General features: G+C 49.5%; 1 protein-coding gene across 2 annotated transcripts in view; it reads right to left on the reverse strand.

The window, feature by feature from the left end:
* SH3RF3 (SH3 domain containing ring finger 3) overlaps positions 1-26,669 on the reverse strand; it is a 367,542-nt gene that overhangs the window by 96,756 nt on the left and 244,117 nt on the right. For both annotated transcript variants that reach the window (XM_011281104.4, XM_045053970.1), the window contains exon 4: positions 5,336-5,689. In XM_011281104.4, coding sequence (XP_011279406.4) covers positions 5,336-5,689 — 354 coding nt within the window. The remainder of the gene's footprint in view (positions 1-5,335; positions 5,690-26,669) is intronic.

The raw sequence follows: 26,669 nt of genomic DNA on the forward strand, positions 1-26,669 counted from the left end.
ACTGAGAGAAGACCAGCAGGAAGGAGAAGGGCCGACCCTCTTCTACCTTACCTGCTGCGGCCATAGCCTGGCTCTGCACCTCCAGGAGGGGGAGGGCCGGGTACAGGCAGTCACCTGGACACTATCCTTCCAGTCCCTGCTTGCTGTGCCTCGTCCCTGTGCCCCAGCTCTCCAGAACTAACCTCTGGGGCCGAGTCTAGAGCCTCAGGATTCCCACATGGTTCACAGAAACCTCACGAGAAGGCTGCTGTCTGACAGCACACTTCACGGTGAGAAAGGTGCACAAATTCCAGAACCTCCCACGTTCCAACCCTCCTATCAAGTTCCAGACTGGGGGAGGATGTGGAATTGGTGCCTTTCAACTTGGGCCAGAGTCAAAACATTCTTCCTGTTCTACTTGAGGACTCCCTCCTCTGACCTGACCTGACCCTACATAACCACTAGGTTTCTCTTTTTCTTCTCATCATGGCCTTTTCTGCCTTTACAGGGTCAGCATCAAAATAACCTCAGCCACAAGTCTCTTTTTGTAAAGGGCCAGAGAGTCCACACTTCAGGCTCTGGGCTATTTGTTCCTCTCCTTTTCCTGTCCATCCTCTTCATTTCCTTTTTGAAAACAATCCTTAAAAACATGCAGATTATTCTTAGCGCCAGAGCCATACAGAAGCAGCCCTACCAGGCACAGTTTGCCAGCCTCGGGCCCAGTACAGCATCCTGCAGAGCTTTAAAGATCTCCAGGGGCAACATGACACCTTTTTTGGCCTTCCCTCCACCAGCATAGGAGTATGCATCCCCTGTCTGTTGCTGTGACAGCACACTGGGCCCTCGTCTTGGCTTTGAGAAGGGAAGAAAGTTCCTCAAACTCCAGGGAAACACTGCCTCTCTGGGTGGGGCATCTGAATGAGGCCCTTGAGCAGACCTGAGCCCACCTGGCCTGGGGGCCTAGTGTGGCTCCCAGGCCCCAGTGACTTACATAGCATCCCTGCACAGTGACTGTTACACAGTATCCCTGTACATAGACCTGGCCAACCCTCCCTCTCTGACTCAGGGGTGGGTCCCGGATTGGAAGGTTTTAAAAGCCTCCTCAGGTGGCATGGCACACACCAAATAGGAATCCAGGCAACCAGGGTCCATAGCTCTGTCCCATAGCAAAGCCTCACAGCCTCCTTTATGTCTTCTCCACTGTCCCCCTCAGGAGCAGGGACCTGGCCTTCCCTGCTGATGGGCCTCTGGTACTGCACACAGGTCCTGCACAGAGACGACCATACCACATTTTCTGTAGAAAGCCTCCAGACACCACCCTCTGCAGCTCAGTGAAGGGAAATATTGTGGGGTGACCAGCTATCCTTCTGTGCCTGGATGGTCCTGGTTTTAGCACTTAAGTCCTGTGTCCTGGGAATCCTGCAGCACCATGTGCAATGGGACGCTGGTCACCCTGTATAGACTTAGGGTCCAGGTCTAGGCATGGCCTGTGACACATCCTGGAGTGTGAGAAAAGGGCTGTTGCTGGTGTCTGAGGTCCTGGTTCTTCTCGCTGCACGCAGTGGGCCAGGAAGCTCTCAAGTCCCCAGACCCAGGCCACACCCCAGACCAGCCACCTCAATGCTGTGGGGCCAGGGCTGTGCTGGGGGCACGTTCAGACCTCTGGGTGACAGTGACTGGAACATATTTCACCAGATTCTGGGAGGGATGCTTGGTTTCTCTGGTGGGTTCACGACACAAGGGACCACACCCTGCCTGGTCTGGTTGTCACTGGGGACAGACCACTGAGCGGCTGACAGTCGGGGGGACATAGGCTCATGGGGATGCTAATCAAGCCCAGACTTCCTAGAAAGGAGGTTTGGCTGCAGGCAGTCTTGGCGTCACCCACCCTTTCATCTACCTGTGGCCTCCCAGCACCTCCAGGGTCCAGCAAAGTACACAGCACAGGGAGAATTTCAGAGCAGAGCAATGGCCAGAATACATGAGGCCGGGAGCCCTGGGAGCCCTATCTGATGTCTTGGGGCTGGTGATCCATTCCACGATTCTCTGAGAAGCAGGGAGAACCACCACAGCCAATAACATGCCCACTGAGAAAAGGCAATCTGGTGCTCTCATTTTACCCTCTCAACACCTGCACCATTGCTCCATTTAATACACGAGAAAACTGAGGCTCTGGGAGAAGAGATGGGACAGCTTTTCTAGGGTCAAGAGGACAGTGTTGAACCTGGCTCTCTCTAGTGGCAGCTCTCTAGGCTCAGAGAGGTTCAGCAACTCTCCTAGGTGCACAGCTAGTGAGCAGGGCCCCTGGTCCTCCCCCTGAAATGTCACCCTAGACTGCATGACACCAGGTCCCAGGCTGAAAGAGAAAGGGGAGGAGAGAGGTGGACAGCCTTTATAGAGCACCAGCCGCTCTCAGCAGGGACTGCCTGGCATTTTCCCTCTTCATCTCCTTGGGCCTGAGGTCAGCCCCATACATTTACAGAAGGGAAAGCTGAGGGGTTACGTGATGTCCATGTCCTAGACTCATGTCCATGCCAGTCCCGATGGGAGCTGGGGTGCAGTGAGGGCTGTCAGAGGAGCACAGCACTGAGATATTACTTATGCCCTCTGGGCCTCAGTTTCCGCACATGTGACTGAAAATAATTCAATCTCACTGGCTCTCCTGATGGTGGCATGTGCCATGAAGCCCAGTCAAGGGAGGTGAGATCAGTACAGAGGAGGAGGTAAGGATGGAACAGGGCTGCCAGGGGGTGTGGAAGTGAGCCCCAGACCACACACACCCCGGACATCACTCCACGGACAGCCATGCACCTTGTACTCTGCTGGGACCCCATAGCTTCAGGCTTAATGGTGCTCACCACATTCCGTCTCAAAAGCAGGGAAACAGCTACCATATTTTAGAGCCATTTCTATAGAAACCACAGCCCCCACACTTCCGTTCCACTTTAAAAAGGAACACAAAAGGGAGAGAAAAGAGTCAGTGATGTTGGCAAGCCCCAACTCAGCTACTGAGGTGCTCCCTTGTCCATGTATCTCACCTCTTCAGAGCATATCACCCACACTGATGTGTGTGTGTGTGTGTGTGTGTGTGTGTGTGTGTGTGTGTGTGTTTGCATTTGGTTCATTTTCCTCCACAGGTTTAGAATCAAGTCAATTATACAAAGAGCAGAGCAGTCATCTCACATTGGGTGGCCCCTTCTCATCTGAGTTACTTCTACACAAGGTAGCATGTCACCTTGGGAGCCTGTCTTGCAGACGCACTCAGCTGGAGCTGCTGACCCAAGGCCACACATGCCAGCCTGCCTGGAAGCAGGGACATAGGTCCAGCCGCCCCTTGTCCATCCAGTTGGCTGCTCTTCCAGGACACACAGGCTTGATGCTACAAACTTTCTATACAACACTGTGCCGTGTTCAACCAGGGTTTAATAATTGCTGTTTGACAACAGCTACTCTTGTTCTCCAGAAGAAAATTCTCTGGGACCCATGACCTAAAGTCATAAAACCTCTGCTCTTGCAGCCCAAGAAGCCCTGGGTGTGCAGGTGAGGGGTGCATACATGTGGGCAGAACTGGCCTGGGTTCTTGATGACCAGCCTTTGTTCTACTCACAGGGGCTAAGAGTTCATCTTGTCAGTAAAGACAGTCTATGCCACAACCTGGATGGCATATTGAGTCTGGAGGGGCCTGAGGGGTCTGGGACCTGACTGGACGCCTGCTGGGGCCAGCACTGCTCTAGGTCCCTGGGCACCAAGGAGTCCAGGTGCTCCTGCTCTGCCATCCTGGAGCCCATCCCCTTATGCCAGCCTGGCACGTGGAGGCCTCTGTTTGTGGATGGAGACATACCCGCAATGATGCTGGATTTCTCCAGGTGCATGATCACAAAGCTCAAGTCTGCTCCCCAAGCACAGAACTCTGGGACTGGGTCCACCTCCTAGAGTGTGCCTGGCATGGTGGGGAGGAGGTGCCATGTGGAGCTGTGGCCATCTGCAGGATCTGCGCCTAGCACACTACAGCAGCCTGAGTGGTCCTCAGGTGGACCAGGGATGGCTGTCCTGGTGTGACCCATGAGGCCAGCAAAGCCATACCGAGCCTGGAAGGCAGCAGGGTAGGTGGCAGAGTGGGGGTTGGTCTCTGGGTGCAGCTGACCGAGGACAGCAGGCTGGTGCCTGCAAGTCACAGTATGTGGTGGCTCACCCTTAACCCATAGCTGCTCAGTGCTACCCCTTATGTGGGATGGGAGTTAAGTTAATTTGGGATGGGAGATAGGTGGAAACTGCTTTGCTTGACCTCTCACCCTTTCCAACGATCTTTATGAAGGTCTAGAGCCTGCCCACGACTTTTACTTCAAGTGTAACTGTTGGAAAATGAGACCCAGGGTCCCAGCCCTCTCTATCAATAAGTGAATTCGGCACCTAAGTCCTTGTGGAACAATGCCAAACACAAATTCTAAAAAATCTGTTCCCTTCCTGCCCTGGGACCTGTCTATAGTAGACTGCAGAGTCCGGGAACTTTCCCTCTGCTCCTGTTAACTGACAAGCTGTGAACAGGAGGGCTGAGAGCAGGTAAGGATAAAGGAAAGGTAGAGAGAACACCAAACCCTGCACTCAGGCATGCAGAGCCCATGTTGTGGGGCAGGAGGAAAGTGCCAGAGAGCTCTGCTGACATCCATTCAGAACCTCCAGGGAACACTGGGGAAGCCTGAGCCTTGGACTTATTGCCCATGAATTACAGGACATAGAGACCAGGATGTATGTAGAGACTAGTATGTAGGGTATGAGACAAGCACTGGCCTGATGGATTGAGAGTAAGTCCCTCCCCTTGCCTTTATCTTACTAGTGTAATGAGACCAGGGACAAATCTAGAAATAGAAGGTATCTGTAAAAGTAAGAAGAATGTAACCAAATAATATAGTTAATTCTGATTCTGAGGTCTGTTGAAAGGGAACAAGGTTAGCAAGTGTTAGAGATGCCAAAAAGATACTAGCACTGAAAATAAACTAAAACCAGACCTACTGCAAGACACAATCAGATGGCACTGAATGCACACTGACAAAGGATAACTTTGAGTAATGCGCCAATGTTAATCAAAGGCCATGTCACGGGCCATTGAGAAGCACCTCACACACCTTCTAGATCATCTTCCAGACACTGAGTACCATTCATATGTTTACCAAAGCTTAGGAGGTCCCTGAGGCCAGGCGGGAAGAAGGAAGCCATGATGACCCCAAAGGGCACTGCTGCCACTGTCTTCCTCATGCTGGTTTGGGGATGGGATACGGAGCATACAGCTGACGATGAAGTCATCAGACCTCAGGGCTAGACACCTGGCACCTCCCTGTCCATGCACCGAGGACGTTACCTGGGCAGGAGCACTGCAGGACAGATGAGCCAGGTCACCAATCCTGGCTGCAGCCCGGGGATCGCTGGAGCTGATCAAGACCGGAGCACTAATTTCCATGGAGTGCCTGTGGCTGGTGGCCTGGGAGGACTTGTGTGTCACACTGAGCGCAGTGAAGGAGTGGCGCTTCTTGGCATTCTTCTTGCTGTCCACACGCCGCTGAAAGGCACTGACTGCCCCAGTGCTGCTTAACGTGGGTCCTGGGGCCACACTGGCTGCCGCGCCAGGGTCAGAGGGCAAGGAGGCATGGCAGCCAGATGCAGCAGCTGGGCACGGCTTGTCCATCTCAATGAGCTGCTTGGCTGAGTCATTGAGCTAGGTGAGAAAGACAGAGGAAGGCTTCATTAAATAGAAGTCACACACTTGGTCCTGCTCTCCATGCTCTCAGCCTGTGTCCCTAGTTCAACCCGACAACATATTCATAATCACATAGATCTTTCCAACAGGGCATTCCTGTGAATGGTGCCAGAAACAAACAGAGGCTGCAGGTTACATCTACAGATTTTATTGAGAAGGTTTCTGGAGCAGCTGTCTTTGTCTGCCCCTATGTAGCCCCAACCCTCTCCCAGGCTGCCCATTTCTGGGGTGTGAGGTGCAGATTTGCAGAGGGCATGGGACAGAGGGAGAAGAAGAAGGAACACAGCCATGCACCCCACACTCCCTACGGCAACAGGTTCCAGCCTGCCTTGCACAGTTCTGGCCAGGCTGGCAGGAAAATGCAAGGTGTATGACCAGAATGCACTTCTTAACTGCTGGTGACTGTGCATGGATGCTCTTTGCAGTACCTCCACCGCAGTACCTCTTTGCAGCCTCCACTCAGGCTGTCAAGACCCAGAGCTGATGTGACTCCCAGTGCATGAGGAGGCAATACTATATTGTTTTCCGCAATTCCGTAAGGTACTGCTCCTTCCCTTATCTCCTGACCTGTTCCATAAAATAGAAGGGGCTTTTACAGGGAAGAGTTTGCCTTTGACAAAGTTGGATCCTGGGTGGTGCTCATCAGGAAAGGTGGGACGGGCTGGAGTCCATGAGCAGCCGGTGGTAACTGGGAGTCAGCACTCCATGCCGGCTAACACAGGGCTGTGCTGTGGCACCGGAGCCCAGAGGGGCCCTGTGCTCATGGTGGCCTGGGGATCTCAGGTCAGTTACCCTCTATGAGCCAAATTGACCCCGGACTCCACACTTGGAGGAAGTTTTTCATTCCAGGTGTACAATGGAGCTCTTCCTTCTTGGTCTGCACTTGGCTCAAACTAAAGTTGTACTAATGGGGGAGCATGCACTGATGGAAAGAATGAAGGATGGGGAGCGGGTTACTGTGTATACAGAGTGGCCAGGAAGAAGGTATGACATGAGAGAATCAGCTTGGGAGCATCTCCACAAGGTGGGTTAAATAAGTATCATTACCTAATGCCTGTAAAATCCCATTCCTTTTTCCTCATCTTTTCATATGTGGCATAAGAAATTGAGCCAATGCCAACTAGCCCTCTGGGGAACCTACGGTCGGGAAGTGCAGAGTAAGTCATAAAGGAACACAAGCCTTTGCTTTTTGCTTGCTCCTTAGCAAACAGAAACAGCTACAGGTGTCATGGGCTTGGGCAGGCCTGACACACAGCTTCTGCTAGCACGATGCAGCTCTGCTGGTGCTGGGGAGCAGCAGCCACAGAGACACCTACACCAGTGGGCATGGGTGCCCTAGTCCAGCTTCTTGACCATGAGGCAGCAGCACACGGCTGGATCCTGGCTGCGGCTGAGAGCAGAGAGGACAGAGCTCCTGCTGGCTTTCCAAGGCCAGCTGGGGCTTCATCCCTGCCTGCTCAGTCCTTTCTCTCCACATATCATATTCCAAATTTCCAGCCTATAGACATTAGCTGTGTGTAATTCCTAGGGGCAAAGGCCCTGAGGACAGTCACTGCCAAGCTCCAGTCTGCTTTCTGAATGTGTTCCAAGCACACCTCTCTGGCCTGACATAGAACGGGTAGAAATAGCCAGGAGCCTGCTGTGTTCTTGCAGGTGGACAGTGATGTCCCCAGCCCATCCATTTCTTCTTAATGGTCTCAAAGGTGAAAAGGTCCCACCACTCTGAAGAAGTTTTCATAAAATTTACTTCAAGATCTGGGCCTTGGCCAGGGTTTTTTCTGTGTGACCACTGAGGCAAGCACAGGCGTGCCTGTCCCTGAGAGATGGGCAAGGAGAGGTCTCCAGTGGCTCATGAGGTGTGGGCAGGGGTTGAGGGAAGGATGCTTTCATGGGCAAGCTATCCCCGGGCAGGCCAGTGCTGACCGGTGGCGTAGTGCCCTGGATGTGCTCCTGCACGTTGCCCTTGTCACTGCAATAAAACTAGAAAAGAGAATTAGAAAAGGAGAAAGGAGGATCAGAAAGAAAAATGTGCAGCGTCAGACCATCCAGAAGGCTGAGTGGGACCCACCACCCCCTGGGATTTGAGATGCCGGCAGCAGGGTGTCCCCACAGTTCTGCCACAATGCAGTGGGGGTAGGCTTCAGATGTCAGCCATGCACAGGAGGTACAGATAACATTCCCACAACAGACAGAATGTCAGGGGTCAGTGGGGCTGAGCTGACCAAAAAGCCTTAGGGTCTTGGAGCCCAGAGTTTCAGGGTGTCCAGGCAGAGCAAGCCACCCCATGCTAGGCCCAGTAGGTCTCACATGAGTGCCATGGGGACAGAGGTCGCCCTAGAGTCGATATCCTAGTTAGGGCCTGGGACAGGACTTGGCTTGGTCAGGACTGTCCACCAAGTCTTTCACTAGGGATGGACTATGACATAGGGTGTCCAAGGGAGGGGCCACAAAGGCAGAGATAAGGAACACTGAAAGAGGAAGGGGTACACCAAAGACAAATCTCCCTTCTCCACATTTTGGTCCAGCTCTGCTGCCCCGAGGGAGGGAGCTCCCAGAGTCTAAATGGCACCCCATGTGCCCCCCTGCCTCATGCACTGGCAGGGCACAGCCTCCCCTGCACCAGGGCCACTTCCCAGGCTGAATGGACTTCAGAGGGAGAGAGTCTCCTGCCTGAGAGGTCAGGGGAGGAGGCAGAACACAGGGCCCTCTTGGAACATGAACACAGCTGCAAAACAGGTGGGGGACAGAGAAGGTTGCAGTGAAGCCAAAGTAAAGAACCTGGAGTGCGCAGAGTTCAGTGCTCATGGTAAGGCGCAATCTGAGGTGCCAGTTTAGGGAAGAGGTGAGTCAGCAGAGGCCACTGGGGCAACCCACAGGGAAGAATAGAACTGAGCAGGGTCTTGGTGGCTGCATAGGGCTCAGATAGGAGTGGGGGCAGGGGAGGGAATGGGAAGAGCACATCCAGGAAATCCACAAAGGTGGGAGGTCCTCAAAGGCAGGGGGAGGCAAACTGGAACCAGCTGTGGATCTGCACGTCCCTGGTGCAGGAGCCACACACATGTCATAGGCTGAGCCTGGAATGTGGGCTGGATCAAGGGGAGGGAGGGCCATGCCAGAAAGACAGGCCATGCCTGTTCCCACCTGCCATGAAGTCTGACTTCAGGCCTGGGTTAGGAAACCCCCAGCCCTGGGATGGCGGAGGAAATCACTAGGCTCTCCCTCAGCACACACTACTAGGGTTTGCAGCTGATAGCATCTTGATGAGTTAAAAAAAAAAAAAAAGCCCCACTGAATTTAAACAGTCAGAGCAGGGGATGCTTCATGTCCACAATGCCGAGTAGATCACACAAGCAGCAGCGGTGGATGTCCAGCTGCCTACAGACAGCCCAGGAACAGGGCCGCAGGCCTGTCAGCATTTCCATTACGAATACCTGCCTTTCAGAGGGAGGTTTTGAAAAACTCACTGTAGGCCCCAAAATGTGTGATCTAAATCCAGGATTATTTCCTTTGAAATGTTTCTTCCAACCAGGCTCAGCTGTTTTTGCTCTATTTTATGACTTTATTCATTTGCTTCCTCAACGGTGTTAGCTCACAGAACAAACCAGTGGCTGCTGCCTTCCATGGCCCTCCATGGCCCTCCATGGGGTTGGCCTCCTGGAGTCCAGCGTTCTGCACCCATGCTGAAGGGCCAAGAGGAACACAGAGAAGCAGGAAGTACCAGAGACAATGACTTTCATTTACCAGCATCAGAGCACAGCCTCAACGCTTTCTGCCGTGTGTCTCCATGTAGCATGTTATTATGCAGACATAACGGCACCAATAATGCCCAAGGCTGGGCTAAAATAACTCTGTTCTTCCCCAGAGCAGCTGATCTGGAGTGTCTCACTTAGCTGCCCCATGATTCTGCTGAGTATTAGAAACTCCAGGATATCCGGGCACTGACAGAGCAGGTGGGTGCATGTCCTAAACACACAGAGCCATGATGTGAGGTGATGTCACAGCCAGCAGCACCACAGGGGCTGGCCCTGGCAGTACCCTGCTCACCAGCAGCCGTATGGCTCATCCCAATGCTGGCCGGTCCTCAAGACGTCTGCCTAGCAGTCTGCTCACAGCCAACCATGCTGCCCTCCTTCTTGATGGCGACTAGGGTGTGGGGGTAGCATGCCTCTCTCACTCATGCCCACCGTGGGCACTGAAAGGGAGGGCCGATAAATGTCCATCAAAGAGGGGTTCTTAGTAAGCTGAAGGAGCAGGGAGGGCTACTTCCAAGTGGTGAGTTCTCCACACATCACCAGCAGCCTTAGGGTCCCTGACATCTCTGCAGTAGGCAAGGGACGTACCAATGAAAGACCCTCCTGATGAAGAGAGACAGTTCAGATTTATCTTCTTTACTGAATCTTTGCTTTTGTGACAAGTGGCTTCTTTTTGGATCCATATATACATAGGATTAACCAGTACTTGGCCACCCTCAACTGGACAGCCTGGCTTACAAGGCTTAGACAGTGCAGTGGCCAGTAGACTGTGCACTGGCAGAGGCCACACTGATTGCTGCAGCTGGGTGACCCGGTCCAGGAGGCGAAGCTCAGTGTTGGGGGGAGCTGCCATCATCTTCCCAATAAGCTCCAATTAGTCATGTCACGAGGTGCTCAGGTGCTAGTGCCACCAATGCCACCAATGCCACCAATGCCATCCCAGTCCACATGGGGCCATTATTGCAGGACACCCTCACCTGCCAGCATCTGCCCGGGACAGCAGCTCCTGCATCAAACCCCTTAGGTGCAGCCATGATTTCCCATTTCCTCAGACTCCCAAGTGGGGGCAGTGTCTGCTGGCCTGCCTGTACCCTCCACACTGCAAGAAATCGATGGCTCTGCCCTCCCCTGAGCAGGTGCTGCGGCCTGCCTTGTCAACCTGTAGGATCCCGTCTGGTTACTGGGGGTCCTAGGGGAGGGCCAAGGAGGGGGTGAACACTGAAGCCAGCCCCCTCGCTCCCCCGCACAATCAGAATGCTATAACACTCTGTGAGTGGCTGTGAAGGGTGGTGTGTGGGGACAATGAGTGCTTCCTGGGATTGTGCCCAAAGATTGCTCCCTGCTCCCTTCCGAGCCCCCCACTCCAAGATGCTCATCTGGAAATGAAAGAGCTCTGCTTCTCCATCTGCATGTGGCTGGTCACCTCATCTATTTCTCCAACCTACAGAGACAGGAATACACAGGCATAGACTGCACTGTTTTCATCCATACCCCCCCCAATTGGTGATTAGCCAATGTACCCAATAATTCCCATTTTGACTGGTTTTGGATGGGAATAGAAGATATCTCCAAATTCCATACAAAATGGAAACAAAGTAGTGGCACCAACACGTGTAAGCCTTGATGGGTCTGCTCACGTATCATGAGGACAGTCACTGGCACCTGGAAAAGAGGGCACCCATGGCAGGCCTGCCCCTTCCTGCTCTGCAGGAGGCCCTCTACAGGAGCCAGCCCAAAATCCAAACGCTTAACCACCACACACATTTCCTCTTCATGGAGTCCAGTCTTGAGGGTGGGACATACCAGTCAGCCGCACCCCCATCACAGACTGTACATCCTCTTGTGGCTTAGGACCCTCTTCCCAGGATGCTTCCTCACCAACTTTGTCAGCTCAGATGTGGTCTTTCTCTATACCACTCTTCCCTCCAGCCACAGAAACACCTGCAAATGTAAGAACTGAAGGGTCTCTTCTTTCCATTGTTCAAAAAATTCCATAGGAAGGCCTCTTAGAGTCAGTGGTAGAATTCTAGCTGCATGTGAATTTGGGGACCAGGTTAAGTAAAAAAGGCTCTCACCGGCAGGCTTACATGAGCCCTGAGGGCCCTTTGGTGAGTCCAAGACTAGCAATGGACTTTGGCACTTGGTCCAGGAAAGTGCCAGAGATGGGGGCCTGGGCACAGCATGGTTACCCAGAAATCACCAGTTCTAATCAAGAGGACTTTATACTGAAGTATACTGTGGGAAGTATTTTTTTTTTTTAAAGAGAGAATAGGATTGGAAAACCAGACATACAAGCTGATATCAGATGTAACATGAAAGGAAGGACAATGGGTGAAGGGTTCCCTGCTCAAGCAAAAGAACAGAGAAAACCCTCCATCCTAACCCAGAGGTAGGAAGTACAGCCTCAACACATTGACAGCATGGAGCGAGGGGCTTGTGATGAAGACCTGAGGGAGGAAAGTGTCTTCCCTCTCTCAGAAATCCAGGAAACCAAAGAGGTGATCATGCTGGAAGGCAGCCATCACAATTTAAAACAAAGGCCACCAATCAATGCATGCACACAACAGATAGCTTCTGAGCACCTGCCTGTCCTGAGCTCCTAGGTGCCGGGATGCTGTAGGGAACAAGAGAGGCTGCTCTGATAAAGCTTATACTTCAGTGTGGGGTGAATAACCGGGGCGGGGGGGGGGTGCTTTTTAAAGATGCGCATTTTGGTTCGATAGATCTGGGATGGCACCCAAGTTTCTGCATGTCTACAAACTCCCAGGAGATATCGCTGTTGCTCTCACCAGACCCTCTTTGACTAGAACACAGACTGCTTTGCAACCTTGGCTTCACAATGAAGCACTCTCCCCACAAAAGAGCCACATGGCCAGAAACAGCAGCTTTTGCTTGGCATTTGCCTTTAATGCACTGCTCCCACCCCTGGTGGGCTCAGTAGACCATAGGTCACCATGCCTGGTAGTTGGCCTATTATTCCTGAGAGCTTCACAAACTCAGGAGTGGATGAAGAATGGCCTTTACGCACCCGAAACTTCTGTTAGGAAAAATCTCAGGAGCCTCCTGCTTCACTGAGGTGGGCAGGCAGAGATGGCCGGCTGCATTTTGATCTGTGCTTATTTGTAAAACACTCCATTCTTTACGAGGCTAAATCATCAGTAGGGGCAGGTGAGAACAGAATGGTTTCTTTTCAGCTCTGGCACACCTCACCCTCCTCCCCAAAGGCTGTGTCTGGAATACAGCTCGGGCCTTTGATGAGAAAGGCTGCCAAAATGAGGGCTCTCGACCATTGACTGAGCAGGTCAAAGCAAGAGGCCTGGTGATGACCACCAGCCAAGCACATCCAAGACCCACCTTCATCTCCACAAGGCTCGTCTCACCCTTGTATCCACCATCCAAGGTCGACACGGCCATTTTACAGATGAGAAAACTAAGGCTCCAAATAAAAGTTTAAGTGTCTTGTTCTGAATCACACAGTTAACAAGCAGCAGGATCACAATTGCTCACACCCTTTCTAACACAGCTCACTGGATCTTCCATCGTTCACTTTTTACTACAGAGTGTGGGGATGCTTTTCTGGTATGGATACATCCTTGGGTTAAAAAATTGTTATAGTTATTGAGGTGTATCTATGCATTTGGCCATTAGAGGAGGTTGGGTTCATTTTAGAGATTCAAATGGTTCTTTAAAAACCAGAACTTTTTGGGAGCATGGAAATTAGGTCGGGCAAATTCTCATACTAGGAGGACCCCAGCTGCAGTCATCAAAGGTGGGAGGATATTTCTGTTCCCTTCCTATTTATTTCAAATGGGCAGTGACTTCACAGGCCTGTTAACAATGCCGAACTTTTTTACCGGGAACATTGAACTCTAGACATCTGTAATACCATGTGCCAACACTCTGGACAGACATTCTCCCATATGCTGAACAATATCTGTTGTGCACCTGCTACAGGAGAGGCTTATTTACCCTGAAGGGGGTCCCCATCCTTAGAATTAAACATAAGAATTAGACATAGAATTAGACATAAGAATTAAACATAGAATTAGAATTAGAATAAGTGCTGTGGTTATGTGCTGGAAGCCATTATCCCTGTGTGTGACCCACACGCATAGGGCAGCTGCCTCTTTTCTATCCTCTTCTCTCATGTTCCCTTCCTAAGATGGCTGAGGTGGACAGGTGAGGCTGTAGTTGCCAAAGTCGGCTGGTGAACTGAAGCCATTATTCAGACAACTGAGGTTTAAAACAAGAAATATGCAGCAACTAAGACAAAGGTGTAGACAATGGCCTCATCTTGCATATAAAAACTGAGCACAGGCAAGGATTTTGAAAGACATGATCCTAAGAATTAATGTGAAAGGTGGGGAATGGTGTTAATTTCAACATCCCATTATCACAGACTGGATAAAAGCCAGGGCACTTCCTGTGAGTGGTGGACTACACCATTCTGCCAGTTCCTGGGAAAGCTTGTAGAGCAGGGGCTGTTTCACATGCCTCCATGGGCTAGCAGCTCAGGGTACGGGCAGCTGGGCTAACTGAGGACTGTTTTGGCAAATCTGCCCCACCCCTTGCCCTCTCGCAGACCATAGTGACATTCACTTTGTAACCCTCTGTGGCTGCTATGCTGCCCTGACAGCACCTTCCTGAGGTCAGAGGGGCCCCTGGTCCTCTACAGACACCTGCAACATGGCGGTAAGCCCAGGCAATAACCTCACTGCCACTACCATGCCCATGTGCACCTCCCAAGTTGCCCCGAGATAGAAAATCAGTGTGTCCCTACTTGGTGAGCGGGTCCCTCCACTGCACAGAAACTACACACCCCACTCCTTCCCCCTCAGCCTCTGCCCCAAGTTGTCATCCTTTCCTTCTTGGGCGCTCACCCCAATTACCACAGGGAATGAGGCTTCCCCTTCTTTGAATTCAGCCTCTTAATAGTGGGTTATGTTTCCTGCCTGTGCCAGCAATTACACTCTTGATTTGGTAGCAAAGCCCCCACAAAAAGGAAGATTCCAAGAAGAGTCTGATAAATTAAAGTAAGAAAACGAAACTTCACTCATTCGTTAAGAATGTGCAAAACTCAGAAAAAAACTCATAAGCAGCTAACAGTTATGAAAGCACCTTAGTAGTGTATGTCCTGTAAGCAAAAGGACCATTTATTGGAAGTTTTGTGATCAGTGTAGGGACTCCGTCATAATTCTTTCTGAAGATAAAACTTAAAAGGAAAAAAAAATGGTTGTTTTCCAACTGAGAAGGGGAACACAAAGGCACCATTTATTCTCTGTTTTCTGCAAGAAGCCCCCACGGGGACGTCTCTCTGCTGGGATGGTGGCAAGACCTCTAACTGTCCCAGCAGGGGCACATATGGCCTCCTGCAGAGATGCTCCAGTTGCAGGAGAGCGCCCTGCCTGGGGTGTGCTTACACATGCCTTTCTGACCATTTTAGACCAGCACCGGAGTAAATAATCTCACAGAAGTCACAGATCTGAGGCAGCTAAGAAAGGAGGAGGAGGGAACTATAAAGAGATGGGGCTGGTCCAGAATTCAGAAGGCAGGTGGCAGCTTCACTAATGGGTCCCAGGGCCAGGCCAGCAGAGTGACCCAGTCAAGGGCCCTGTAACCTTTATCCCCAGCAGTAAAGAATTTCTGGGCACACAGCTCCAGTAAATTACATCTATTTTCTAGTCTACCACTATATTATATACACCATAAAACATACACATAATAGAAACTGAAATTTATAACTCAAAAAATTTAAATAATAAATTTGAAAAAAGTTCTAATATTTCCTTTCCTTACAGAGCTTCATGTGCCCTACTTTGAAGATCTCTCGCTAAGAGTAGTGGTTTTTAAACTATCAATTCAGTGGACCCTGATCAGTGTTTTTTAAAAGATGAATCAGATTAAAAGAGAAAATACCAGAATGCATCACATGCACTAAGGGTAAAAGTAGTTCCAGGACACATTGGTTTAGTTTCAACATACACACCACTGTATACTCCAGGTCAGGATGTAAAATGCATTTCTCATTGTGAGTCACAATCTAAAAACATTGAAAGCCACTGGCATCAAGGGGAACAGAGAACTATCTCCCCATCAAGAAATAAAAGTCCTCCTTCCCCCATCTGCACAGGTTGAAGGTGTGGTGTGGCACCCAGGACTGCCACATGGTGCTCTCTATGGACATCCAGAGAGCCTTTCTGGGGGCACCCCAGGCACCACAGGCTTCCTGCAGAGGACACAGGTTTAGAAACACCGCTTGCCTCTGAATCCATCCAACCCTTTCTAGTCCCCTCTGGCAACACGCATCCTTGAACACACACACCAGCTGTGCATGGGTTTATGGCCACAAGGGAGGCACTGATGGCCCTATCTGACAGAGCTTGGGTGCCTATGCATCCAAAGTGGGGCCCTGCCCTACATGGAACATCTCTGGGACTGGAAATCAACTCCCAAGGGCAAAAAACAGAATCTATGTGGCCAGGAGATCCAGGATACTGCAGCAAGCTCCCAGTGTGGCAAGGGACTGAGAAATGGAAGACGGGCCAGGCCATCACTGAATTATTCTGCTGCAGCCTTTACATTCTGACTGCTACTTCCTCACCACTTTAAATTTTTTTTTAATGTTTATTTATTTTTGAGAGAGAGAGAGAGAGAGAGCACGAGCAGGGGAGGGGCAGAGAGAGAGGGAGACACAGAATCCAAAGCAAGATCTAGGCTCTGAGCTGTAAGCACAGAGCCCGAAGTGGGGCTCAAACCCACATACCATGAGATCATGATCTGAGCCGAAGTCAGCCGCTCAACCGACTGAGCCACCTAGGTGCCCCTCCTCACCAATTTTAAACAGGCTTCAACCATTTACAAAGCCTCCAGATAGCATGTATCTCCTCCCCCACCCTCCCTCTCTTTCTGTCTCTGTCCTTCTCTCTCTCTCTCTCTCTCTCTCTCTCTCTCTCTCTCTCTCTCTCGATCTCAGGGCAATCTCTGTAACAAGACCATCAAGATCTGAGAGCCGATACAGAGTTTTGAGATTTAGAGACTACTTCTTCCTCTTGTAAACATTCATCTCACTTAACAGATGGTTAATGAGCTTTGTGCCAGGCACGCAATAGGTGCTCAACAAACACCTAATCAATGAAAGTATACAGCTAACATGAGCATTTGTATGCAATAACGTCTACTTATTGAGTATGATCTAAATGCTGTGTTCTGCACTTTGACCTATGTCCTTATCAACCCCTCTGGGGAGGTAAAATTCATACCCCACTTTGCACATGCCCACCTAGTGGCTAAGAGAAGAGGGAGTGCTGGAGCTAGCACGCCAAACATTCTTGTGAACCCGGAGCCTGAGCTCCCAGTTACAGCCCACTTGGTTCACATCAGTCACCCACTGGCTGTCATGTGTGAGCTGTACACAGCAACATGTGGCTGGGGAAGCTTTTTCACGGAAAGAACTTTCCTTAGGGATATATTTCACAGTCACAAAAGGGGTATAAGAATATTTGGAATTAATAAATGCAAACTGAATGAAAGATCAATTAGAGAAAGACTGGTATAAGTGAGGAAGGAACTTAATTTCAATGGTTACAGGCAGTGGCCAAAAGTGACATGAGTATTTGAAGGTAGGGGAGAGGCACAGGCAGGAATACAAACACACGTGTGTGTTTTTGTGCTGTGTGCACAGGGCCTCAAGTCAGTGCTCATGTCATAGGGATTTCAGGCCAAATGGGAGTGAGAATTGTGACCTGAAGCCTCTGTAGATTCCTGAACAGGGAACGGATAGCTCTGTGGAGCTGGTACAGAAGTTTTGAGGGAGATCTGGGCAGGGCTGTTGGAGACTCCTGGGTCAGTAGGCAGTGGGGGACATGCCTAGATGGACTGACTGGGGGAGGAGAGACACCCAAGCCACCTGGGTTTGGTGCTACATAAGAAGGGGATCTGATTACTGAGCACACATGTATTAGACGCCTGCTGCATGAGGGGGGTTTTGCTTGGCATCAGTGAAAAAAAACAGATAAAACCCCTGCCTTCACGGAGACCCAGCCAATAAACAAGTAAACACATAGGTATATTTAGTATGTCGGATGGTGAGGAGTATATGGAGAAAGAAATAGGAGAGAAGGCATGGTGGGTGGGGAGGGTGAAGAAAACCTCCGATATAACACCTGAAGGAGGATAGTAATGTTGACACTGAGGGGAAATGTGATGGGCATGGGAACCGCAGGTGCAAAGGCCCTGTGGTGGGAGTGGGGCTGGAGTGTCTGAGGAGGAAGACGGAAGCCAGGATGACTGGAGCAGCCTTATGGGTAGAAATGAGGTCAGAGATGACAAGGATCAGTGGGGCAGTCCTGGCTCTCCTCTGAGTGAAATGGGGGAGGTCTAAAGCAGCAGAGAGACATCTGATATGCATGCAACAGGATCCCCTGACTACTGGGCTGACAGCAGACTATAGGGCCAACGGGCTTTGAAGCTATTGCCACAACATCAGTGGAAAATTCTCACAATTTAATGAAAAAAGTAAGATGGAAATACTGATATAGCATAATCCCAGACTTGTTCACAATATATGTAAATTTATACATAGAAAAGAATAAAGGAAATAAAATAATATGCTAACAACATTTCATTTTTTTCCTACACACATATTTATATTTACTGGTAGGATTATAGGGGATCTTAATTTCCTTGCTTCTATCTTTCTGAATTTCCCTGTTTTGAACAATAGCCTGGTATTATTTTTATAATCACAAAGTGATTAAAAACAAAACAAAAGAGAAGATTAGGCTGGATTATTGATCAACCTATGGTGAGATTTCATGAGTTGTGGCACTATTACATTTTTTCCATTTTGTAAAAAATGGGCAAGGTACCATAAAAGACTTAGGTGCTTTTTAGTTGAGTGAGATGCAATATTTCTTAGGAGCAGGACATTTCAGGGAAGGGCTAGCAAAGGTTCCCTCCTCCTTGATGGCTTGGCTTCCAGCCCTATCTGCGTGGTGTCTTGGTATGGGAACACAGACCTGGCTGTCACACTACACAGCCTTTAGGGAGCTTCTTCTGGCAGTATTCCCGTGGGAGTCTGCCAAGAGGGCATCAACAGGTGGAAAGGAATCAAAATGAAAGGAAAATGGAAACCTAGAGAGGTTAAACAGAGGATGGAGCAGAGGCCAGCAAACCAGCCCCATAGGCCAAGTCCAGCTACTGCTTGCTGCTGTATGTAGTTTGGGGACACAGTCACACCAGCTTACCTGTTGTTTCTGACTGCTTCTGCCTTACAAATTAGAGTTGAGAAAAAAATGTGCCAACGCTGCACTGGGATGGCACACTTGCCTGGCCTCTGCTCCTGTCTCCTCCCCATCTGACTTCTGGGAAGGCAGGTCTGACACAGCATTTAACTTTTTAACAGACATAAAATTTGAAGGATGAAACCCCATCATCCAGTTCTAGCAACCACCACCATTCTGCTGTTCCTGTTTCTTGTGAGGCCTGCCCCCTCTCCTGATTTTCTGGAGTATTTTAAAGCAAATTGCAGAAACCATGTAATTTCATCTGTGACTGCTCAGTGTGCGTCTCTAGCAGATGGAGATATCCAGTGTCACTGGTCCATCTGCAGGGACTAGGTGGAGGTACTCTGTTCTGAAGCTGTAGGCTCTGGGGGTGGGAGCAGCAATTCTAGGCAGGGGTGTTGGCTTTTCAGTCTCCACGCTGGTGGGTGGAGGTCCCAAGGTCTAGCTTGGAGGCCGAGGAACTAGCAGGTTCCCTTACCTCCAGATCTGATCTATGTTCTTACATTGAGATTTAGCTATAATGAAGTTAACCTTTCAACTTCCATCTCTCAGACACTCATCTTTTTCTCAGCTGGATCCAAGAACAGGAGGCGAACACTTACTATGACAGAAAAACCCAATGATAACACAACAAATTCTCCCCAAAATTTATATATTTAAGAACACGTTAACATATGAACTGTGTTACCAATTCAGCAGTGAGAAATGCAAACAAGGGCAGAGTTTCAACTAAGCATTCATCCCCCTTCTGAACACGAAAAGGTTTATAGAAGCGTTAATTGACCCCCTGGGGATTATTCTTCCGTACCTGATGCTGGGCCTGGCTTCTTGATTGGTGAGCATGCACCCAGCTCCCAGCCTGCTCAGGACAGGGCTCCTGCACAGGGAGTAAGCTGGGAAGGCTGGGGTGCCTCCAGTGCAGCGCTGGGATTGGAGCCGCCTGCTCTGCAGGTGACTGACTGGTGCAGTCCCCCAAGGGCCTGTGCTACCCTGCTGCTCCCACATTAAAGTATTGACCTTAGATTCTGTTAACCCTTTTCTGAAAGCTTGAGTGTTCCAGACAACAGATAATCCAGTCCATGGATACCCATTCTCCAAATGACTATCTTCCTTTACTCCGAATGAAAGAGAAGACTATTCCAAATAATTTTTTAAGGCACTGAAGTTGTTTTTCCTTATTCATATGATAGGACTGAAACACAATACACTAACAGTAACACAATTTTGCAATAAGACCTTGTCTGCTTCCTCTTCCTGCTCTCTACACAGGGGGGTCTAACAATAATGTGAAAGGTAATGTTATTTTCTAACTCCTAGGTCTCACTCTGTGCCAGCCAGTGCTGTATGCACTTTACTTATATTACTGACTTAATCCTCACCAGAGCCCAGTGAGGTAGGCAAGTGTATTATGCCCAGTGAAGGCATTATGCTCAGTGTATTATGCCCAGAATACAGTGTATTATGGTGAGTGTATTATACCCAGAATACAGATGAGGAAACTAGAGGCCAAGGAGGGGGAAGTTTGGTAGGTGACAGAGTGGGGCTGAGCCCAGTGGATTGGTGCTGTGACTCTGCTTGATGCCAAGGCAGGAAGGGGCAGCAGGGCAGTGAGCAGGGCAGGGGTGAGGCCCGGTGGGTCTGCATCCTGTGGTGAGGAGTCTGGATTGATTCTAAGAGTTACAGGCTCCACAGGAGGCCTATCAGGAGTAAGGCCACCCAACTTACCTTGGGGATGGTTCTGGTCACTGTGTGAGATGACTCTTAGAGACATCACCTTAGAGTGCAGACTGTCTGGGAGAGGGTGAGAGGTAGCATTCCATGTACTAAGGGGCCCAAGAGCCCATGGGGTCTAACCATTGCAACTTAAAACCTTTTAGTTGAGAAGGTTCTTTCTACATTCATGTTACACTAACAAAGCTTCCTAGATCAAAGCAGGGATGGGCTTGTGAATGACAAGGACATGGTCAGGGAGAGTCAGTGGACTTGGGGATAAAGGTTGTGTGTAATGAGCAGCAGGAGGGTCTAGGGGAGAGATGGACCCAAACTCAGACTCACCTACTCACAGCAAACAGCAACATCCTCAAAGTGGCCTCTGAGACCCTGTAAAATCTGCCTCCCACTGCCTGCTCCACCTCACCCTACTTGGACTGGTCTGTCACTCTGGCCACCGCTACCCCTCAGTCATGAGCCAGCTTAGGCCACCACCTGGAACCTGAACTGCTCACTCAGAGATCGCTTCCTCACTGGGGCCTTCCAAACATGCTAATTAAAATTACAGACCCCTCTACCTCACTTCGCTCCCCTCCTTTGTCAGCTTTATTTTTCTCCATAGAGAATATACTACCCTCTAGAATTTGTTTTTCTCTACTATTTGTCTTCTCCCGCTACAATGTGGGTTTCAAGACGTTTCTCTTCTGCGGTGCTATCAGCTGCATCTCCAGGGCCTGGCACATGGCAGGTGCTCCATGAATACATGAATGAATGAAGGGATGGGTGAATGAGGAAACAAATGGTGGTTTGAAAGGTATAATCCACACAGCGCCATAGTAGTCAAAACATGCCATTTCAGCCAAGGGCTAAGACATGCTCACAGAAACCTAATGCAGAAGGAACAAACAAATCTCCAGCTCTTGACAACCACTCTGGCATTGGCAGGTGTATCTCTATTTTACAGGTGAAGTCGCCCAAACTGAACGTGGCTGCATTCGCTCTCCTTGGAGACACCGGCCAGTGTACTTCTCCCAGCAGGGCAGTGGCACACAGGATAGGCTGTCTTCATCTACGAGGGGCGAGCCCGGAGTACAAGTGTTTATGGAAACTTGGACACCTCTAGGATCTCATTAAGATGGTTTCCCAAAAAGGCCAACATAGCTCTGCAGTGTGCTGAGGGTCTATGGGCAGGGAGGCAGGCAGGAAAATCACTGAAAACAGAGACATCTGGGAAAGTGTGGTCAACAAACCAAGTCTTTGTCCCTGCTTGCAACAGAAGGAGAGTCCTCAGTAGCTTCAAACTGTAATTCTTAATTGCTCTCACTTTGAATATTTGAAAGAAATAAAAGTAACAGAGAATAGCTTTGAGTTTCTCTGAGTAAGTCAAGCAGAAATAAGATGAAGCCAGAATTAGCCACATTTTCTCATTTTGTAATAATCGGTTGAATTGCGGTAGCTATAGAAAGTCTCTCAATATGCACATGCACCGTTTGAGCATTCTACCTGAATCTTAAAAATGTCTAGGCCACCAAAAACTTTATATCCCTTCTTTTCCAAACAGGAAACGATAATAAAAGGTAAGAGGAAAGAGCTGTATAACGACATGTGAGGTATTTTCCAACTGGCATACAGGGTCAATTTTGGTAATAATTCATTGTCAAATTTCTGAACTAATGGTGAGGCAGCAGCTTGGACCAGCCGGGCAGATCTCTCCACTAAAGCTTGGTCAACTCTGGGAGGAAGACGCCGGAGTCCCCCGATGACCCCAGTGACTCCAGATGGATGTGTTTGCTTCCAGCTGTACAACCAGACATGCTGTTCCTTCTGCACTAAACACAGGTCCTGAACCTCAGCCAAGAAATATTCCACTGTCACCTTATTAACACCCAGAGTTAAATCTCTCCACAGCTAAATATGCTTTCACCATCACATCTGAAAAATAGCTACCACCACCATGGCCTGCCCAAGGGGAAGAGGGGGCTTCATAAGCAGGACTCTGCCTGGGTGGGTGGCTCCCCCATTGATGGCCAAGGCCCACCCTTAGGACTAAGTGGAATCTAACAAAACAAAGTTTCCTCCCTAAGTTCTATCTTAGACTTGGGCCCACGCAGACCTGCTGCATAAAGCTCTCTGGGACTGCGACCTGGAGTGTTCAGATGATTCTAATGTTCACTGAAGTTTCTGAGCCACTGGCCCAGGCTACCCCAAATGGAAAGGGAGAAATGAAGAGACAGGAAAGGAATGTGAAAAGCCGAGGAAAGGCAGCGTATTGTAGCATGGTGGAGGAAGGGCAGGCGGGAGTGGACAGTTCAGGACAGCCTGTGGGGAGCAGTGCGAGGCATCTATCTCCCTGAGTAACAGGAAGATGAAGACAGAAGCAGTCTGAGGTCACAAAGGGCTCAGTGGAGGGTGCTCCAGTTTGGTGAAAAGAGAACCCATCCTTCACCTACTCCATACGCTGGATCATGACTGCCCATGGGAGTGACATGTGAGGGGAAAGAAGAAGAGCAGGGGGAGCCAGAGGCAGAAATGGCCATGCAAGTACATGGTGGGCACGTTTTGTTTCCCACTGGACAAACTTGAGGCTAGGACACAGGTGAGAGGCTTGGACACAGCGGGCATGAATGCCAGTTCTTTGCCAATGTCACCTGCATTTTCAGCTGATCCTAGATGGAGACATTTTTAGTCCCTACTTGTCTCTTGAAGATGGAAAATCATGTAAGCCTTTTCTTGCTTTCTTCTTGGCCTGCTAGCAGCTGCACCTCTCAGTCTTGGGCAAGACAGTGAGGCTCCTCCTTATCCCCATAGACCCTCTGGGTGAGACCAGTGAGCGAGGACAGGTGGTTTCCCAGGGACCTCATAAGTCCTACGTTCTGAAAGCATCCCAGCCAAGATCTTTCCAGAATTGGCCTATTTTGTGCCATCAAATGTCAAGACCAAGATGGGAAAAAATTATGCATTATAGGGTTTGCCTTCTTACATTTGTAGTTAGGGATAAAACAACAACAACAAACCCAGAAATTATGGAATGTACAATAGTGTATTACAAAGATGTTAACTTTCCAAGTAATTAAAGCAGGGTGAGTTGGTATCTATGCACTTTTCCATTTTTGTTGGGGGAAAAATCCCAATGATCACACATATATGTGCATGCATCATGCCTTGGGATGCAGATGCTGGCAGGAAAACATGGAGACCCAGATAGTGGCTGGGCCAAATGCACGAAACTAAAGTCTTACTTTCCTATGGAATTGTCTCATTTCTTTATGTGATTCCTCCAGCAGTAAAGTAAGGGAAACTGGTGAAGGCAAGGCACATTGCCTGTTCTCCTGATGGGTCCAGGACTTTGCCTCCCAGACCACTTTGCTCAGATGCAAAGAAAACACAGGATGCCAGGAGCTGTCCTGCCTGGCTCCTGCCCAGTCCCATCTGCTCCCCCCTCCCTCAGCTTGCTCAGCCAGTGCTCTCTTTGGTGACTAGAGTTGCCTGTTAAGTGCATTAAGTTTTCATGAAGGCACTGTCCACATCTGGACACAGAAATGCAGGCAAAACTTGGTAGTCAAGTCAAGACATGGGGGGATCCCCACTGCTGCCAGCTGCCCACTGCTGTGGAAGCTTGTAAGAAATGGGCCAGGCAAAAAGAAAAAATAAAACAAACTTTAAACAAAATGGCACCCCCTCCATTCAATGGCAGAAATCTCTGAGAAGTTTCTTTCCTGTGCCCTTCCTGAGGTCTTTTTTTCTACATTGCTTCTGATGCAGTGAGCTCAGGTATCCTGAGCTTCCCTCAGGGCAAGCAGGGGCACATTAGAAGGGAGGAAATAGAGGGAGAGCACGTGACAGTGTTTGGAACTTGGTCATCACCAATATCCATAGTACATAATTGCCTCAAAGGCTTTCCACCAGTTCCTCATCTCTCTAAAAAGTCCTTGATTACTTATTCTTGGCACTGGAGTTGGGGACAAGCAGCACAGGAGACCACAGCTGACCTGCAGCTTTCCTGTTCTGCCAAAAATACCCCCTGTGGTTCTAACTTTCTCATCCCTATTTACTTTTCCCCAAATTTTACTGAGATACAGTTGACATATAACACTGTACTAGTTTATGGTGTATAGCATAATGACTTGTCACCCTTATTTCAAAATTCCTGAACCATCACAGGTTAACACTCATTTAGCCAAGATGGGATAATATAGACCTGACATGCTGAGAACAGATCTATGAAACATAGCTTTCAGACATGGGGGGGGGGTGGGCATCAGCAGCTCAGGGCAGTAACTGATGAGAGAGGTGAAGCCTGCCACCTGAAGCCTCAGGTTCCCCTGGAATTGAGAAGATGGAGTTTGGGTTCTGGGGAGGCCACAGTAACTGGTATCTGTGGGCTCAAGTCCTAGAAAGGAGAGATCTGCACAGCTCCACCCACAAAGTCTACAGCTGAGTATTGATGAGAACATTCATAGGAAGAAATTACCCAGAGCTGGGGAAAGAACCACCAAAAGGGGAAGACAGAACAATACCTGAGGCTCACACAAAGCTGGGAACAGTTTGCATTCCCACTTTTGAGAATGAAAACCTCTTAAATCATGGGGCATGGATGGAGAAGATTATAGCTTTGGAAGTGGGGATAATTAGCTCTACATTAGAGGTGCCCTAGTCCTTCGGAACAAAGCTTAAAAGCAAGGCTCAAAAGCATCAAACTGTTTGTAAGTGACCTAGTGACATCCCAGAACAAAGCTTAAGAATATCTGTAGGAACAAAAAAACATCTAGCACCGGAAAAGGCAAAATTCACAAAGTTGGTACCCAATTAAAAATATCAGGCATGCAAAGAAGCAGGAAAATGCAATCTATAAATCTAATTTATAAATATTTAGAGAGGAGAAAAATCAGTTAGTAGAAATAGAACCAGAAACAACACAAAACATGGGATTTATAGATGAGCATGTCGGAATATTTACTATGATTATACTTCTAAGCATGGGTGGGTAGAGATACAGAGGACATAAGAAAAACTCCAATTAAACTACTAGAGATGGAAACACAGTGTCTGAGATAAACTCCCCAAGACACTCCAACCGGCCACCCAAATGCCCCGAAGTCAGGGGGGGTAAGCTGCTTCTATCTGTCTGTGCTTCTCACTTGCCAGTTCCCTTCACTGAGCCTGCTTTTCATCTCCTTCCACAGACAGCAGGAATTCCAGCAGCATGCTTCAAACAAAATCTCTCTGCAGGAAAGAATGGGTGAGGTTTGGTAAAATGTGCTGCATACACAAGATGTGCCACCTCTGTGGAAAGTTCTGGGGTCAGGCCCGCCCACCAGCCCCCACAGCAGCAGACCTGGCTCTGAGGGAGGCTCTGAGGGCAGGAGAGCCGTGGGTAAAGAGCTGCAGCCACATGAAGTCACCTCATTGGCTTTGCAGTGAAACATGAAGACACAGCTGCACGTCATTGGTTTTAAAAGTGCACCAGGGTGCAATGTTACTAAAGCCTTATAAGGCTACTAACCTGGTGCTTGGGGCGGGGAGGTTCCTGGGTCCCCTGTGAGTACCTGGCATCAGCATCACTACTTCCAGACCCCACCTGTCTGCACACAGTGAGCTTCTAACAGCCCTGACAGTAACCCGTGGGGAAAGAGAAGCCAAGTCAGGGAGACAAAATCCATCTCTATGTTAGCACCAGGACGTTTCTGCCAACACTGCATACAAGTTAGCAGAGCTGATTTGTAGGCTGTAAAGAATGATAAAGGAAAATAAATAAAAGCAGGTAGATGATACCCTTTATCCAGGAGACCCCTTAGGCTGGGAGCCACTGCCCCCACTCACTGGGCTGCTGAGAATGTGGGGAATGGCCAGCTGAGTCCTCGGCAACTGTCAAGAACCTTCCACCTTCTCCAGAGGCCTCTGTCTCCCTGAAAAGTGCTTAGACACAGATGCCAGTGGCTGTAGAACCATTTGTTTCATTTGTGTGATGTGGAACCGCCCACATGGGGCTCCCACCTATTACCTCATTGGATCCTCCTGACAGGACTTTCTGATGTGGTGCCATCCACATTGTGAGGCAGGGGGGATGTTCAATGCAAAAGCTTCAAACAGAGGGATAAAGCCCATGTAAGCCTCTGCTTCCAAAGCCCTTACCTGGAGCACCAGGCCTTCCAACTCCATGCCCCACATTCCCAGATGGGAGGGAGGGGCAGG

This window comes from Felis catus, chromosome A3, assembly GCF_018350175.1.
Source record: "Felis catus isolate Fca126 chromosome A3, F.catus_Fca126_mat1.0, whole genome shotgun sequence".
Lineage (NCBI taxonomy): Eukaryota > Metazoa > Chordata > Mammalia > Carnivora > Felidae > Felis > Felis catus.